The sequence below is a fragment of the Balaenoptera acutorostrata genome, chromosome 8, assembly GCF_949987535.1.
Source record: "Balaenoptera acutorostrata chromosome 8, mBalAcu1.1, whole genome shotgun sequence".
NCBI classification, from domain to species: Eukaryota; Metazoa; Chordata; class Mammalia; order Artiodactyla; family Balaenopteridae; genus Balaenoptera; species Balaenoptera acutorostrata.
The window spans coordinates 66,693,251-66,709,872 of NC_080071.1; the positions used below are offsets into that span (position 1 = coordinate 66,693,251).

The 16,622-nt window shown below is 37.5% G+C and overlaps 1 protein-coding gene across 1 annotated transcript in view; it reads left to right on the forward strand.

The window, feature by feature from the left end:
• The window catches only part of PTH2R (parathyroid hormone 2 receptor), a 108,992-nt gene that overhangs the window by 35,860 nt on the left and 56,510 nt on the right, over positions 1 to 16,622 (forward strand). The window contains exon 2 of the mRNA XM_007187830.2: positions 191 to 293. Coding sequence (XP_007187892.2) covers positions 191 to 293 — 103 coding nt within the window. The remainder of the gene's footprint in view (positions 1 to 190; positions 294 to 16,622) is intronic.

Here is a 16,622-nt window from a genome sequence, read left to right on the forward strand (position 1 = left end):
ATTATTCTAAAATCTTATACGTTGATGGGTTTTTGAATTTTGATTCAGATAAAGAACTATTTCAGATAGCTTCACATCAAAACTAATTTTTAATTATATTAGAAGGTGAAATAATGAAAGGTTGTATCGTGGCTTTAAAAAAGAGTAATAGGCATGTTTTTCTCCGTTTGTATTTTGTTCATGTCTACAGCTGGATTCTGATGGCACCGTTACTATAGAAGAGCAGATTGTCCTTGTGCTGAAAGCTAAAGTGCAGTGTGAACTCAACATCACAGCCCAGCTCCAGGAAGGAGGTAAAGATGCTGAGAACACCATGTTCCCCATGTGTCTCACCCTGGTCTTCACAAAAAATGCACATTTCCTCCTTAGTGAGTACTAGGGAGTTCTTCATCAGTCATTCCACGCTTCCATGTGGAGAGCTGTATAGCAGAATAACGCTCTTTTCATCTCTTTAACCTACCAGCTCTTCGCTCCCTGTGGATGAGTGACTTGCCTGGTTTGTGAGTTTGAGAATGACCGGGCACGTGCACATCAGCGTTTTCCTCAGACCTGTCTTTGGGATCTGTCTGTCTGCAGAGAGCATGCATATTGTTTTGCCCTTGACCGTGCAGTAAGCTTGGAGGAGCAGGCTCTGTACTTGTGGGTATCACCTGCAGTTTTAGGGAGTATGCAAAATTCAAAGGAGCCAATAAGCAAGCCCATTGATACATACATAGACCATGTTCTCCAAAAAACTTTCTGCTTAATAAAATGATTATTTTCTCTTCATCTGCCTGACTCCTTATGTAATTTCTCAATTAGTTCCAAGTTCAAGTGGGAAACTACAAAAACAAAACTACAAAACTGCAGATGAGCTTGTGGTAGTGTTGGTGCTCTTGTGCGCCTCCACCGTTGCAGCTGCACAGGAACCTGTGGCTTGTGTTCCTTGGGGTCTGGTGGTCACTCACAGTTCTAAACGGGGCCACTGAGTAAAGTCATTTATTGAATTGGAGTAGTGGGAAGATTATAATGTTTTATATAGGGAAATGCCTTGCCTTGATAGTTGAATATATTCAAAGACATTTTTTAAAAAGAGGGAGGTGCTATTTACTGAACTCCTTAAATTCCCAACAATCTGAATGAAGTAGATAATGTCCTTAAAGCTATGCTTTAAAAAAAATTTGTGATTGATTTCTCATTTGGTTATGATCAGAGAATGTGGTCTGCATGATACTAATTTTTAAAAGTGTGTTGAGACTTAATGGCTTATATTGGGGTCAGTTTTGATAAATATCCTATATGGTCTTCCAGAGAATGTGTACTGTCCAGTTTCTGAGTACAGTGTTTTATAGTGTCCACTAGGTTAAGCTTATTGGGTGTGTGGTTCATGTATTCTGTATCTATGATTTTTCATCTATTTGACCTATTACTTTCTGATATATATCTCTTAAAATATCCCACTCTGAGGATGAATTTTTTTGCCTCATATATTTTGAAAATATGTTATTGGGTATATACAAGTTTATAAATGTTATATTTCCTGGTAAATCAAGCCTTCCATTGATATGAAGCAGGCTTCTTTATTTCTAGTTTACTTTTGTTTTAAATATTAACTAATAAACATCCCAATCCAAAAATGGGCAGAAGACCTGAATAGACATTTCTCCAAAGAAGATATACAGATTGCCAACAAACACATGAAAGAATGCTCAACATCACTAATCATTAGAGAAATGCAAATCAAAACTACAGTGAGATATCACCTCACACCAGTCAGAATGGCCATCAAAAAATCTACAAACAATAAATGCTGGAGAGGGTGTGGAGAAAAGGGAACTGTCTTGCACTGTTGGTGGGAATGTAAATTGATACAGCCACTATGGAGAACAGTATGGAGGTTCCTTAAAAAACTAAAAATAGAACTACCATACGACCCAGCAATCCCACTACTGGGCATATACCCTGAGAAAACCATAATTCAAAAAGAGTCATGTACCAAAATGTTCATTGCAGCTCTATTTACAATAGCCAGGACATGGAAGCAACCTAGGTGTCCATCGACAGATGAATGGATAAAGAAGATGTGGCACGTATATACAATAGAATATTACTCAGCCATAAAAAGAAATGAAAGTGAGTTATTTGTAGTGAGGTGGATGGACCTAGAGTCTGTCATCCAGAGTGAAGTAAGTCAGAAAGAGAAAAACAAATACTGTATGCTAACACATATATATGGAATACAAAAAAAAAAAAAGGTTATGAAGAACCTAGGGGCAGGACAGGAATAAAGACGCAGACGTTGAGAATGGACTTGAGGACACAGGTGGGGGAAAGGTAAGCTGGGACGAAGTGAGAGAGTGGCATGGACTTATATATACTACCAAATGTAAAATAGATAGCTAGTGGGAAGCAGCTGCACAGCACAGGGAGATCAGCTCAGTGCTTTGTGTCCACCTAGAAGGGTGGGTTAGGAAGGGTGGGAGGGAGACGCAAGAGGGAGGAGATATGGGGATATATGTATATGTATAGCTGATTCAATTTCTTATTTAAAAAAATTTTTTTATGTAAACACATACAGTGTATTGAGACCATTTGGACAGGAATTAATCTCACTCTACATATAATGGACAAAAGTGATCATTATTTCATTAGTCATTGTTGATTCAGTTTCTTATAAAGCAGAAACTAACACACAATTGTAAAGCAATTATACTCCAATAAAGCTGTTAAAAATATTAACTAATATATAATATAAAATTATTATATTAAAATAATATTTAATAAACAACATTAGTTCTTTCTTCTTTGGTATTTGCCTTGCACATCTTTTCCCATCCGTAAAAAATCTTTAATTATGATACAATACACATAATATTAAATTAATCATATTAAATGTTTTTAAATGTACAGTTCAGTAGTGTTAAGTGTATTTACATTGTTGTGTAAACCAATCGCCAGAAAATTTTCATTTTGCAAAATTGACACTCTAAATCCATTAAACAGCAATTCCTTATCTTTTCCCATTCTTCTATTAAACTTTTCTGTTTACTTATGTTTTGGGAGTATCTTTTATAAACGAGACATAGGTGGACTTCTTCTTGTTATTTATTCTGTTAGGCTTTGTCTATTAACTGAAGAGTTTAGCCAGTTCATTAATTATGATAATAAATATACAGTATTTGAATTTAATTTTACCATCTTATTTGGGCTTTTCATTTCACCAGCTCTTCCTGTGTGTCCCTTCAACTCCCCGCTTCCACCTTCTGTTGGCTTCTTTTGAATTGATTGAAACTTTTTTCCTCATTTCATCCTCCCTCCCCCTAGTTTGGAAGATATATGTTATATTTAATTCTTTAGTGATTAACCTAGAATTTTTTCATGTATATTTAAGAAAGTTTAATGTTATCAATAATTTCCCTCTCTCAAATAATGTAAGCATTTTGAAATACTTTGCTTCCAAATTATGTGCTATTATCATATAGTTTTATCTTAAGTGTATGTTTTTATAATTTTTCTTCTTCCTGAAATACATCTTTTTTTAATAGTATTTTATTTCTTTCTATATTTTTTTAACATCTTTATTAGAGTACAATTGCTTTACAATGGTATGTTAGCTTTTGCTTTATAACAAAGTGAATCAGTTATACATATACATATGTTCCCATATCTCTTCCATCTTGCATCTCCCTCCCTTCCACCCTCCCTACCCCACCCCTCTAGGTGGTCACAAAGCACCGAGCTGATCTCCCTGTGCTATGCGGCTGCTTCCCACTAGCTATCTGTTTTACATCTGGTAGTGTATATATGTCAGTGCCACTCTCTCACTTCGTCCCAGCTTACCCTTCCCCCTCCCTGTATCCTCAAGTCCATTCTCTAGTAGGTCTGCATCTTTATTCCCGTCTTGCCCCTAGGTTCTTCTGACCATTTTTTTTTCTATTTTTAGATTCCATATATATGTGTTAGCATACGGTATTTGGTTTTCTCTTTCTGACTTACTTCACTCTGTATGACAGACTCTAGGTCCATCCACCTCATTACAAACAACTCAGTTTCATTCCTTGTTATGGCTGAGTAATATTCCATTGTATATATGTACCACATCTTCTTTATCTATTCATCTGTTGATGGACACTTAGGTTGCTTGATGTCCTGGCTATTGTAAATAGAGCTGCAATGAACATTTTGGTACATGACTCTTTTTGAATTATGGTTTTCTCAGGGTATATGCCCAGTAGTGGGATTGCTGGGTCGTATGGTAGTTCTATTTTTAGATTTTTAAGGAACCTCCATACTGTTCTCCATAGTGGCTGTATCAATTTACATTCCCACCAACAGTGCAAGAGGGTTCCCTTTTCTCCACACCCTCTCCAGCATTTATTGTTTGCAGATTTTTTGATGATGGCCATTCTGACTGGTGTGAGATGATATCTCATTGTAGGTTTTTTTTTTTTTAACATCTTTATTGAAGTATAATTGCTTCACAATGGTGTGTTAGTTTCTGCTTTATAACAAAGTGAATCAGCTACACATATACACACGTTCCCATATCTCCTCCCTCCCGCATCTCCCTCCCTCCCACCCTCCCCTTCCCACCCCCCCAGGCGGTCACAAAGCACCGAGCTGATCTCCCTGTGCTATGCGGCTGCTTCCCACTAGCTATCTATTTTACATTTGGTAGTGTATATATGTCCATGACACTCTCTCACCCTGTCACATCTCACCCCTCCCCCTCCCCATATCCTCAAGTCCATTCTTTAGTAGGTCTGTGTCTTTATTCCCATCTTGCCACTAGGTTCTTCATGACCTTTTTTTTTTTTTTCCTTAGATTCCATATATATGTGTTAGCATACGGTATTTGTTTTTCTCTTTCTGACTTACTTCACTCTGTATGACAGACTCTAACTCCATCCACCTCATTACAAATACCTCCATTTCATTTCTTTTTATGGCTGAGAAATATTCCATTGTATATATGTGCCACATCTTCTTTATCCATTCATCCGATGATGGACACTTAGGTTGCTTCCATGTCCTGGCTATTGTAAATAGAGGTGCAGTGAACATTTTGGTACATGACTCTTTTTGAACTATGGTTTTCTCAGGGTATATGCCCAGTAGTGGGATTGCTGGGTCGTATGGTAGTTCTATTTTTAGTTTTTTAAGGAACCTCCATACTGGCTGTATCAATTTACATTCCCACCAACAGTGCAAGAGTGTTCCCTTTTCTCCACACCCTCTCCAGCATTTATTGTTTCTAGATTTTTTGATGATGGCCATTCTGACCGGTGTGAGATGATACCTCATTGTAGTTTTGATTTGCATTTCTCTAATGATTAATGATGTTGAGCATTCTTTCATGTGTTTGTTGGCAATCTGTATATCTTCTTTGGAGAAATGTCTATTTAGGTCTTCTGCCCATTTTTGGATTGGGTTGTTCGTTTTTTTCATATTGAGCTGAATGAGCTGCTTGTAAATTTTGGAGATTAATCCTTTGTCAGTTGCTTCATTTGCAAATATGTTCTCCCATTCTGAGGGTAGTCTTTTCATCTTGTTTATGGTTTCCTTTGCTGTGCAAAAGCTTTTAAGTTTCATTAGGTCCCATTTGTTTATTCTGGTTTTTATTTCCATTTCTCTAGGAGGTGTGTCAAAAAGGATCTTGCTGTGATTTATGTCATAGAGTGTTCTGCCTATGTTTTCCTCTAAGAGTTTGATGGTATCTGGTCTTACATTTAGGTCTTTAATCCATTTTGAGTTTATTTTTGTGTATGGTGTTAGGGAGTGTTCTAATTTCATTCTTTTACATGTAGCTATCCAGTTTTCCCAGCACCACTTATTGAAGAGACTGTCTTTTCTCCATTGTATATTCTTGCCTCCTTTATCAAAGATAAGGTGACCATATGTGCATGGGTTTCTCTCTGGGCTTTCTATCCTGTTCCATTGATGTATATTTCTGTTTTTGTGCCAGTATCATACTGTCTTGGTTACTGTAGCTTTGTAGTATAGTCTGAAGTCAGGGAGCCTGATTCCTTCAGCTCCATTTTTCTTTCTCAAAATTGCTTTGGCTATTCTTTGTGTTTTTTGTTTCCATGCAAATTGGGAAATTTTTTGTTCTAGTTCTGTGAAAAATGCCAGTGGTAGTTGATAGGGATTGCACTGAATCTGTAGATTGCTTTGGGTAGTATAGTCATTTTCACAATGTTGATTCTTCCAATCCAAGAACATGGTATATCTCTCTATCTATTGGTATCATCTTTAATTTCTTTCATCTGTGTCTTATAGTTTTCTGCATACAGGTCTTTTGTCTCCTTAGGTAGGTTTATTCCTAGATATTTTATTCTTTTTGTTGCAATGGTAAATGGGAGTGTTTTCTTAATTTCACTTTCAGATTTTTCATCATTAGTGTATAGGAATGCAAGAGATTTCTATGCATTAATATTGTATCCTGCTACTTTACCAAATTCATTGATTAGCTCTAGTAGTTTTCTCGTAGCATATTTAGGATTCTCTATGTACAGTATCATGTCATCTCCAAACAGTGACAGCTTTACTTCTTCCTTTCCAATTTGGATTCCTTTTATTTCTGTTTCTTCTCTGATTGCTGTGGCTAAAACTTCCAAAACTATGTTGAATAATAGTAGTGAGAGTGGGCAAGCTTGTCTTGTTCCTGATCTTAGTGGAAATGGTTTCAGTTTTTCACCATTGAGGACGATGTTGGCTGTGGGTTTGTCATATATGGCCTTTATTATGTTGAGGAAAGTTCCCTCTATGCCTACTTTCTGGAGGGTTTTTATCATAAATGGGTGTTGAATTTTGTTGAAAGCTTTCTCTGCATCTATTGAGATGATCATATGGCTTTCTCTTTCAATTTGTTAATATGGTGTATCACGTTGATTGATTTGCATATATTGCAGAATCCTTGCATTCCTGGGATAAACCCCATTTTATCACAGTGTGTGATCCTTTTAATATGCTGTTGGATTCTGTTTGCTAGTATTTTGTTGAGGATTTTTGAATCTATGTTCATCAGTGATATTGGCCTGTAGTTTTCTTTCTTCGTGACATCTTTGTCTGGTTTTGGTATCAGAGTGATGGTGGCCTCGTAGAATGAGTTTGGGAGTGTTCCTCCCGCTGCTATATCTTGGAAGAGTTTGAGAAGGATAGGTGTTAGCTCTTCTCTAAATGTTTGATAGAATTCACCTGTGAAGCCATCTGGTCCTGGGCTTTTGTTTGTTGGAAGATTTTTAATAACAGTTTCAATTTCAGTGTTTGTGATTGGTCTGTTCATATTTTCTATTTCTTCCTGGTTCAGTCTCGGAAGATTGTGCATTTGTACTAATTTGTCCATTTCTTCCAGGTTGTCCATTTTATTGGCATATAGTTGCTTGTAGTAATCTCTCATGATCCTTTGTATTTCTGCAGTGTCAGTTGTTACTTCTCCTTTTTCATTTCTAATTCTATTGATTTGAGTCTTCTCCCTTGTTTTCTTGATAAGTCTGGGTAATGGTTTATCAATTTTGTTTATCTTCTCAAAGAACCAGCTTTTAGTTTTATTGATCTTTGCTACCATTTCATTTCTTTTTCATTTATTTCTGATCTGATCTTTATGATTTATTTCCCTCAGCTAACTTTGGGATTTTTTTGTTCTTCTTTCTTTAATTGCTTTAGGTGTAAGGTTAGGTTGTTTATTTGAGATGTTTCCTGTTTCTTAAGGTAGGCTTGTGTAACTATAAACTTCTCTCTTAGAACTGCTTTTGCTGCATCCCATAGGTTTTGGGTCATTGTGTTTTCATTGTCATTTGTTTCTAGGTATTTTTTGACTTCCTCTTTGATTTCTTCAGTGATCTCTTGGTTATTAAGTAGTGTATTGTTTAGCCTCCATGTGTTTGTATTCCTTACAGATCTTTTCCTGTAATTGATATCTAGTCTCATAGCGTTGTGGTCGGAAAAGATACTTGATACCATTTCAATTTTCTTAAATTTACCAAGGCTTGATTTGTGATGCAAGATATGATCTATCCTGGAGAATGTTCCATGAGCACTTGAGAAGAATGTGTGTTCTTTTTTTTTTGGATGGAATGTCCTATAAATATCAATTAAGTCCATCTTGTTTAATGTTTCATTTAAAGCTTGTGTTTCCTGATTTATTTTCATTTTGGATGATGTGTCCATTGGTGAAAGTGGGGTGTTACAGTCCCCTCCTATGATTGTGTTACTGTCGATTTCCCCTTTTATGGCTGGTAGTATTTGCCTTATATATTGAGGTGCTCCTATGTTGGGTGCATAAATATTTACAATTTTTATATCTTCTTCTTGGATTGATCCCTTGATCATTATGTAGTGTCCTTCTTTGTCTTTTGTAATACTCTTTGCTTTAAAGTCTATTTTGTCTGATATGAGAATTGCTACTCCAACTTTCTTTTGATTTCCATTTGCATGGATTATCTTTTCCCATCCCCTCACTTTCAGTCTGTATGTGTCCCTAGGTCTGAAGTGGGTCTCCTGTAGACAGCATATATACGGGTCTTGTTTTTGTATCCATTCAGCCAGTCTATGTGTTTTGGTTGGAGCTTAATCCATTTGCATTTAAGGTGATTATCAATATGTATGTTCCTATTACCATTTTCTTAATTGTTTTGGGTTTGTTATTGTAGGTCCTTTCCTCCTCTTGTGTTTCCTGCCTAGAGAAGTTCCTTTAGCATTTGTTGTAAAGCTAGTTTGGTGGTGCTGAATTCTCTTACCTTTTGCTTGTCTGTAAAGCTTTTAATTTCTCCATCAAATCTGAATGAGATTCTTGCTGGGTACAGTAATCTTGGTTGTAGGTTTTCTCCTTCATCACTTTAAATATGTCCTGCCACTCCCTTCTGGCTTGCAGAGTTTCTGCTGAAAAATCATCTGTTAACCTTATGGGGATTCCCTTATGTGTTATTTGTTGTTTTTCCCTTGCTGCTTTTAATATTTGTTCTTTGTATTTAAGTTTTGATAGTTTGATTAATACGTGTCTTGGCGTGTTTCTCCTTGGATTTATCCTGTATGGGACTCTCTGTGCTTCCTGGACTTGATTAACTATTTCCTTTCCCATATTAGGGAAATTTTCAACTATAATCTATTCAAATATTTTCTCAGTCCCTTTCTTTTTCTCTTCTTCTTCTGGGAACCCTATAATTCGAATGTTGGTGTGTTTAATTTTGTCCCAGAGGTCTCTGACCTCAATTGAGACTGTCCTCAATTCTTTTCATTCTTTTTTCTTTACTCTGCTCTGCAGTAGTTATTTCCACTATTTTATCTTCCAGGTCACTTATCCATTCTTATGCCTCAGTTTTTCTGCTATTGTTCCCTTCTAGAGAATTTTTAATTTTATTTTTGTGTTGTTCATCACTGTTTGTTTGCTCTTTAGTTCTTCTAGGTCCTTGTTAAACGTTTCTTGTATTTTCTCCCTTCTATTTCCAAGATTTTGGATCACCTTTACTATGATTATTCTGAATTCTTTTTCAGGTAGACTGCCTATTTGCTCTTCATTTGTTAGGTCTGTTGGGTTTTTACCTTGCTCCTTCATCTGCTGTGTGTTTCTCTGTGTTCTCATTTTTCTTAACTTTCTGTGTTTGGGGTCTCCTTTTTGCAGGCTGCAGGTTCGTAGTTTCCATTGTTTTTGGTGTCTGTCCCCAGTGGCTAAGGTTGGTTCAGTGGGTTGTGTAGGCTTCCTGGTGGAGGGGACTAGTGCCTATGTTCTGGTGGATGAGCCTGGATCTTGTCTTTCTGGTGGGCAGGTCCACTTCTGGTGGTGTGTTTTTGGGTGTCTGTTGCCTTATTATGATTTTAGGCAGCCTCTGTGCTAATGGATGCAGTTGTGTTCCTGTCTTGCTAGTTGTTTGGCATAGGGTGTCCTGCAGTGTCGCTTGCTGGTCGTTGAGTGGAGCTGGGTCTTGGCGTTGAGATGGAGATCTCTGGGAGATTTTTGCCATTTGATATTATGTGGAGCTGGGAGTTCTATTTTGTACCAGTGTCCTGAACTTGGCTCTCCCACCTCAGTGGCACAGCCATGATGCCTGGCTGGAGCACCAAGAGCCTGTCCTCCACACGGCTCAGAATAAAAGGGAGAAAAGAAAGAAAGAAAGAAAGAAAGAAGATAAAATAAAGTAAAATAATGTTATTGAAATAAAAATAAACAATAATTATTAAGGAAAAAAATTGTTTTTAAGTAAAAAGAAGAAAAAAATAAAACGGACAGACAGAACCCTAGGACAAATGGTAAAAGCAAAGGTATACAGACAAAATCACATAGAAGCATACACATACACACTCACAAAAAGAGAAAAAGGGAAAAAAAATATATATATATATCATTGCTCCCAAAGTCCACCTCCTCAATTCGGGATGATTTGTTGTGTATTCAGGTATTCCATAGATGCAGGGTACATCAAGTTGATTGTGGAGATTTAATCTGCTGCTCCTGAGGCTGCTAGGAGAAATTTCCCTTTCTCTTCTTTGTTTGCACAGCTCTCAGGGTTCAGAGTTGGATTTGGACCCACCTCTGCGTGTAGGTCGCCTTAGGGCGTCTGTTCTTCTTTGCTCACACAGGACGGGGTTAAAGGAGCCGCTGATTTGGGGGCTCTGGCTCACTCAGGCTGGGGGGAGGGAGGGGTACGGATGCGGGGCGAGCCTGTGGCGGCAGAGGCCGGCGTGACGTTGCACCAGCCTGAGGCGCGCCATGCGTTCTCCTGGGGAAGTTGTCCCTGGACCACAGGACCCTGGCAGTGGCGGGCTGCACAGGCTCCCGGGAGGGGAGGTGTGGATAGTGACCTGTGCTTGCTCACAGGCTTCTTGGTGGCGGCAGCAGCAGCCTTAGTGTCTCATGCCCGTCTCTGGGGTCCGCGCTGATAGCCGCGGCTCGCGCCCGTCTCTGGAGCTCCTTTAAGCGGCGCTCTTAATCCCCTCTCCTCACGCACCAGGAAACAAAGAGGCAAGAAAAAGTCTCTTGCCTCTTAGGGAGGTCCAGACTTTTTCCCGGACTCCCTCCCAGCTAGCCGCAGCGCAGTAGCCCCCTTCAGGCTGTGTTCACGCAGCCAACCCCAGTCCTCTGCCTGGGATCCGACCTCCGAAGCCTGAGCCTCAGCTCCCAGCCCCCGCCCGCCCCGGTGGGTGAGCAGACAAGCCTCTTGGGCTGGTGAGTGCTGGGTGGCACTGATCCTCTGTGCGGGAATCTCTCCGCTTTGCCCTCCGCACCCTTGTGGCTGCTCTCTCCTCTGTGGCCTCAAAGCTTCTCCCCTCCACCACCCACAGTCTCCACCCACGAAGGGCCTTCCTAGTGTGTGGAAACCTTTCCTCCTTCACAGCTCCCTCCCACTGGTGCAGGGACCGTCCCTATTCTTTTGTCTCTGTTTTTTCTTTTTTCTTTTGCCCCACGCAGGTACATGGGGAGTTTCTTGCCTTCTGGGAGGTCTGAGGTGTTCTGCCATTGCTCAGTATGTGTTCTGTAGTGGTCGTTCCGCATGTAAATGTGTTTCTGATGTATTTGTGTGGAGGAAGGTGATCTCCACGTCTTACTCTTACGCCATCTTGAAGCCGTTCCTGAAATACATCTTTTTAAAGATTTTCTTTACATTGGAATCTACTTATAGTGAATTCTCTCAGTTTTTGTTTGTCTGAAAAGGTATTTATTTCGATCTCAATCTTCATAGATACTTTTTCTGGACTTATGATCCTTGGATGAGAATTGTTTACTTTTAGCTCCTAAGGATATCGTTTTACTTTTCCACCCTGGCTTCCATTGTTGTTGCTGACAAATCAGTTCTCAGTCTTTGTTGGTGATTAGTTTTTCTCATTGGCTCCTTTTAAGAGTTTCTCTTTGATTTTGATGTTCTGCAATTTCATTCTGTATCTAGGTATGAGTTCATTTGATTTCTGGAGTGTAAGGTTCTGTGTCTTTTTTCAGTGGTGAGAATGTTTTGCTATTTTGTCTTTGAAAATTGGCTCTCCCCCATTCTCCTATTCTCTCTTTCTGGAACTTTAAGTAGACAAGTATGGGAACTTCTCACATTACCCTTTGTATCTTTATGTCTTATATGATTTCCTTTTCTTTGTTTTTCTACTGCTGTTTTGTTAACTTCTGCAAATATATTTTCCAGTTCACCAACTCTTTATTCAGCTTTGTCTAATGGCTCTTTAATCCATCCATTAAGCTAATTTTGATTATTCTATTTTTCAGCTTTTGGGATCTTCCTATTTAATTTTGATAGTTTCTTTATCTTAAATATCATTTTAATCTCTTTTCTTTTTCCTTCTTAGACATATTCTGTATTCTGCATTTGATATTAAAATAACCACAGACTTTGCTTGTCAATACTGACTACCACACTAGGGGGCTTATTTCCTTGTGTGTCTAATGATTTATGATAAAGAACTTATAAGGTACTCATGTAATGTACATTCTTCCAAAATTTCTGTTTTCTGCAAGGTGCCTAGTGGAACTATTGATCTAGTTCCACTTTAAACTAAGACCACCTATTAGACCACACATGAATGTGAGCTTGTGGTTAGAAATTGTCAGAGAAGAATCTTTTTCTCCATTGTTTCCTAGTCCAACTCTAAATGCAGCCAGGAGTGAAGCAAGCCAGTCTCTTTCTGAAAGATACTTTTGTTCCTTGTTCACTCACTAAGGGCTTCATATTTTGGGGATCCTGACCTTATACAGGAGTTTCCAGTCCAGTTTCCCACTTCATCAGGTCTCAGACTCATCTTTTGTTACCAGAATACAATCAAAATCCAAGGTCTTAGCCAATAAGTCAGTAGAGGCCTCTAACGTAAGCCCCAAATGCAGTGCCTACTGATCCTATGGAATAATTTCTGGTCTCAGATTTATTCCTTTAATGTGTAGCCAGCTAAGCCATGTTTTAACAAAGAAGGTTTTTATATTAATTCAGCCTTTGTAGGTGTCTTATACTAGGAAAGAGTTCTCTGAATGGCTAGACTAATAATGTCAGGAAAGGGAATCACTTACGTTACCTTTAAAGAACACTGACCCTGATATCTCAAACATGTAGGTCTACTAACAAAGAGCAACACTGTCATGAATGAATTTATAAAGATTGTTATCTAAGAGGGCTAAATGAACTATTTTCTATGAAGTCTCATGAAATTTTGAGCTGGAAGATATCTTAGAGACTATCTAGTCCAACATTATCATCTTTATTGTCCCTTTAACAGTTCAACAAAGATGTTATGTGCCTACAGTGTGGTGCTTCTGTAGTAAGCACTGGAAAAAAATGAATCAAAGTCTGTCCTTACCCCATGGAAATGATGATCTAATAAGGGAAGTAGACACCTTTCAGATGGTGTATAAGTGTAACAACAGAGCTATCACAACTATGGAACCACTGAAAAAGCATCTTAATTCATCAGGGAGGAATCAGAGAAAGCTTTCTGGACGAGCAATCTTGAAATTAAAGGAGTAGGATTTAGATGTGTACAGGAGGAAGTAAAAAGACATTCCAGGCAGAGGGAATAGGGTCGGCAAAGACAAGCAACTGGGAATCAGTCACACACCACAAGAGTTAAAAATAGTAAAAGATCTGGATGTAAACTTATGTAACATCTAAAATTTGTGATGGTGCAACTCGTGTGAAATGTGTAGATGAATAAATATTAAAAGAGAAAAGGCACTTTCTTTGAGATCTTTCTCCATACAATAGGATAGAATTAAATCTGGTTGAACTTTGGTCTCCCTTTCAATGAAAAATGTCTATATATGTAAATTGACTCAGCATTTCTTCACTTTACAAGTGTGAAAAGATAAATGACATTTTGAATTCACTAGTTAATTTAAGAAGTTTTCATTTTAAAATTCTCCTAAAATTGAGGGATGCATATCAGAATATTTAGGAGTGAGCTGTTATGCTGCCTGCAACTTACTTTAAAATACCATAGCATTCATTTAGATGAAATAAATATGGTAAAATATTACCAACTGTAAATTCTAGATTGTGGGTATATAATATCCTCTGTTTTATTTCTGAAAAAAATTTTATAATAAAAATAAAATATAATTTTTCTTCTTGTCTATGAAAGAAAGAAAAGAAAACGTAAATGCAAATACCTCGTTATACAACTATTCAGGTATTTAAGAACAAAACCCAAAATATTAATGATCCCAGTTTTATTTCACAATTGTATGGTTGTATTATGTTATGGGTAACTGTAGAACTGAACAGAGTCAAAGTTATATTCTCCAAATTTTAGATTGCTCTGTGTAAATATCATGGTTTGACAAGTTTCACTAATGATCAGTTTGTCCTGGCACACACAAAAGATTACAGGGAGTGTAATTAATGGTGTTAATTTATAAAGGGAGTTTGGTGACTCATTAGGCAATTAATTAGTTTCTTGCCAAATAATGAAAGTATTTACTCGCATAGAATGTGAAATGATGATCAAAGAGAAGATGTTATTTAAGATCTCTGTATTAGGTGTATGAGGGCATGGCTTTCCCAATCTTTTCAACCTTTTGTGAATATTGATTATTCTCTTTGTCAAAGAGCCACCAGAGAGATGATTACAATCTACGGAAACATTATTCTGGGGGAGTGTTGATTTTCTGAATTTTGAAATACGTCTGTGTGTGTATGTGTGTGGGATGGTATCTTTTTTTTTTTTTAAAGGACATGTTATTCTATTTTTAAAAACTTTTTAAAATTGAAGTATAGTTAACTTACAATGTTGTGTTAGTTTCAAGTATACAGCAAAGTGATTCAGTTTTATATATATCTATGTTATATATGTTATTTCCATTATAGGTTATTACAAGATATTGAGTATAGTTTCTTGTGCTCTACAGTAGGTCCTTGTTGTTTACCTATTTTATATATAGTAGTATGTATATGTTAATCCTAAACTCCTAATTTATCTCCCCCCCCACCTCACTATCCCCTTTGGTAACCAATAAGCCCCTTTGGTAACCAATAAGCTTGTTTTCTATGTCTGTGGGTCTATTTCTGTTTTGTAAATAAGTTCATTTGTATCATCTTTTTAGATTCCACATATAAGTGATATCATATGATACTTGTCTTTCTCTGTCAGACTTTCTTCACTTAGTATGATAATCTCTAGGTCCATCCATGTTGCTGCAAATGGCATTATTTTATTCTTTTTTATTGCTGAGTAATATTACATTGTATATATATACCACATCTTCTTTATCCATTCCTCTGTCGATGGACATTTAGGTTGCTTCCATGTCTTGGCTATTGTAAATAGTGCTGCAATGAACAATGGGATGCATGCATCCAGTAGTGGGATTGCTGGGTCATATGGTAGTTCTATTTTTAGTTTTTTAAGGAACCTCCATACTGTTCTCCATAGTGGCTGCACCAATTTACATTCCCACCAACAGTGTCGGAGGGTTCCCTTTTCTCCACACCCTCTCCAGCATTTATTATTTGTAGACTTTTTGATAGCCATTCTGATAGGTGTGAGGTGATACCTAATTGTGGTTTTGATTTGCATTTCTCTAATAATTAGTGATATTGAGCATCTTTTCCTGTGCCTGTTGGCCATCTGTATATCTTCTTTGGAGAAATGTCTATCTAAGTCTTATGCCCATTTTTTGATTGGGTTGTTTGTTTTTTTAGATATTGAGCTGTATGTATATTTGGACTGGTATATTTTAGGGAACAAAAATACGATTCCTTTTAAAGCATAAGGAAAATATCAGCAGTGTTCTTTATTGCAGTTTAAAAACTACATAATTATAGAATGAACTGATCATTGGCTTTTAGACTTCTGTGAAGACCTTAGTCCATCACATGATCAACTCTTGTCAGAAAATCTCACGTGACGTTGCAGCATACATTTTAGAGGGACAACTAGTTACAAGAACACAGGAATATATGTCTGGGTCCATTTTATGTAGATTGCACCATAGATACTGTATCTGGTAAAGGATTGGATCCAGATAAATAAGGATGCATGACTTATTAAAGATAAAATGAATGGATGGGAAGCCATATGGAATGCTATCAAGACGTAGAAGAGTATCTAGTGCAAAGTTTATGGAAGAGATTGATTCATTATACTCTGTATAAACAAGAAGGAAGATAAACACACAAAAAGCAGGTCATGGTGGAAAGGAGCAGGTGAAGCCGTATACCAGAAACAGGAGCCAGTGTAATGAGTTCCTGGGTTACTTGCAATATGCAAAGCCCAGGGTTTTATTATGAGAGCAAAGTGAGGCTGTTTCCAAGAAAACATTCTCTTCTATGAGAACAATGTGGGTGAGGGAAGATATTTTCTTTTTCTTATTGCTTCAGCAATTCACAAAGCAAATCAAGTACTTGTTTCCATGTGATATGGTGGACACTAGCAAGTTAATTTCAGGTTTATGCTGAATTCTTTTCTGTAGAAATCGGTGTTTGCATGAGGTTCTATCATGCTGACTATTCAAAACTGAACAACTCGACATAATGAATGTTAGCTATAACAAAAATCCTCAGCTACAGTTAGTGTAATTGGTAACTAAAAAATTGAGAGAGCTGCAATGGTACTTGTGGTAGCAGAATAATGTCCCCTCAAAGATGTCCAAACCCTAATATCTGGTGTTCTGCCTGTGTATGTTATGTTACAGGGCAAAAGGCATTGCAGATGGAATTAAGGTT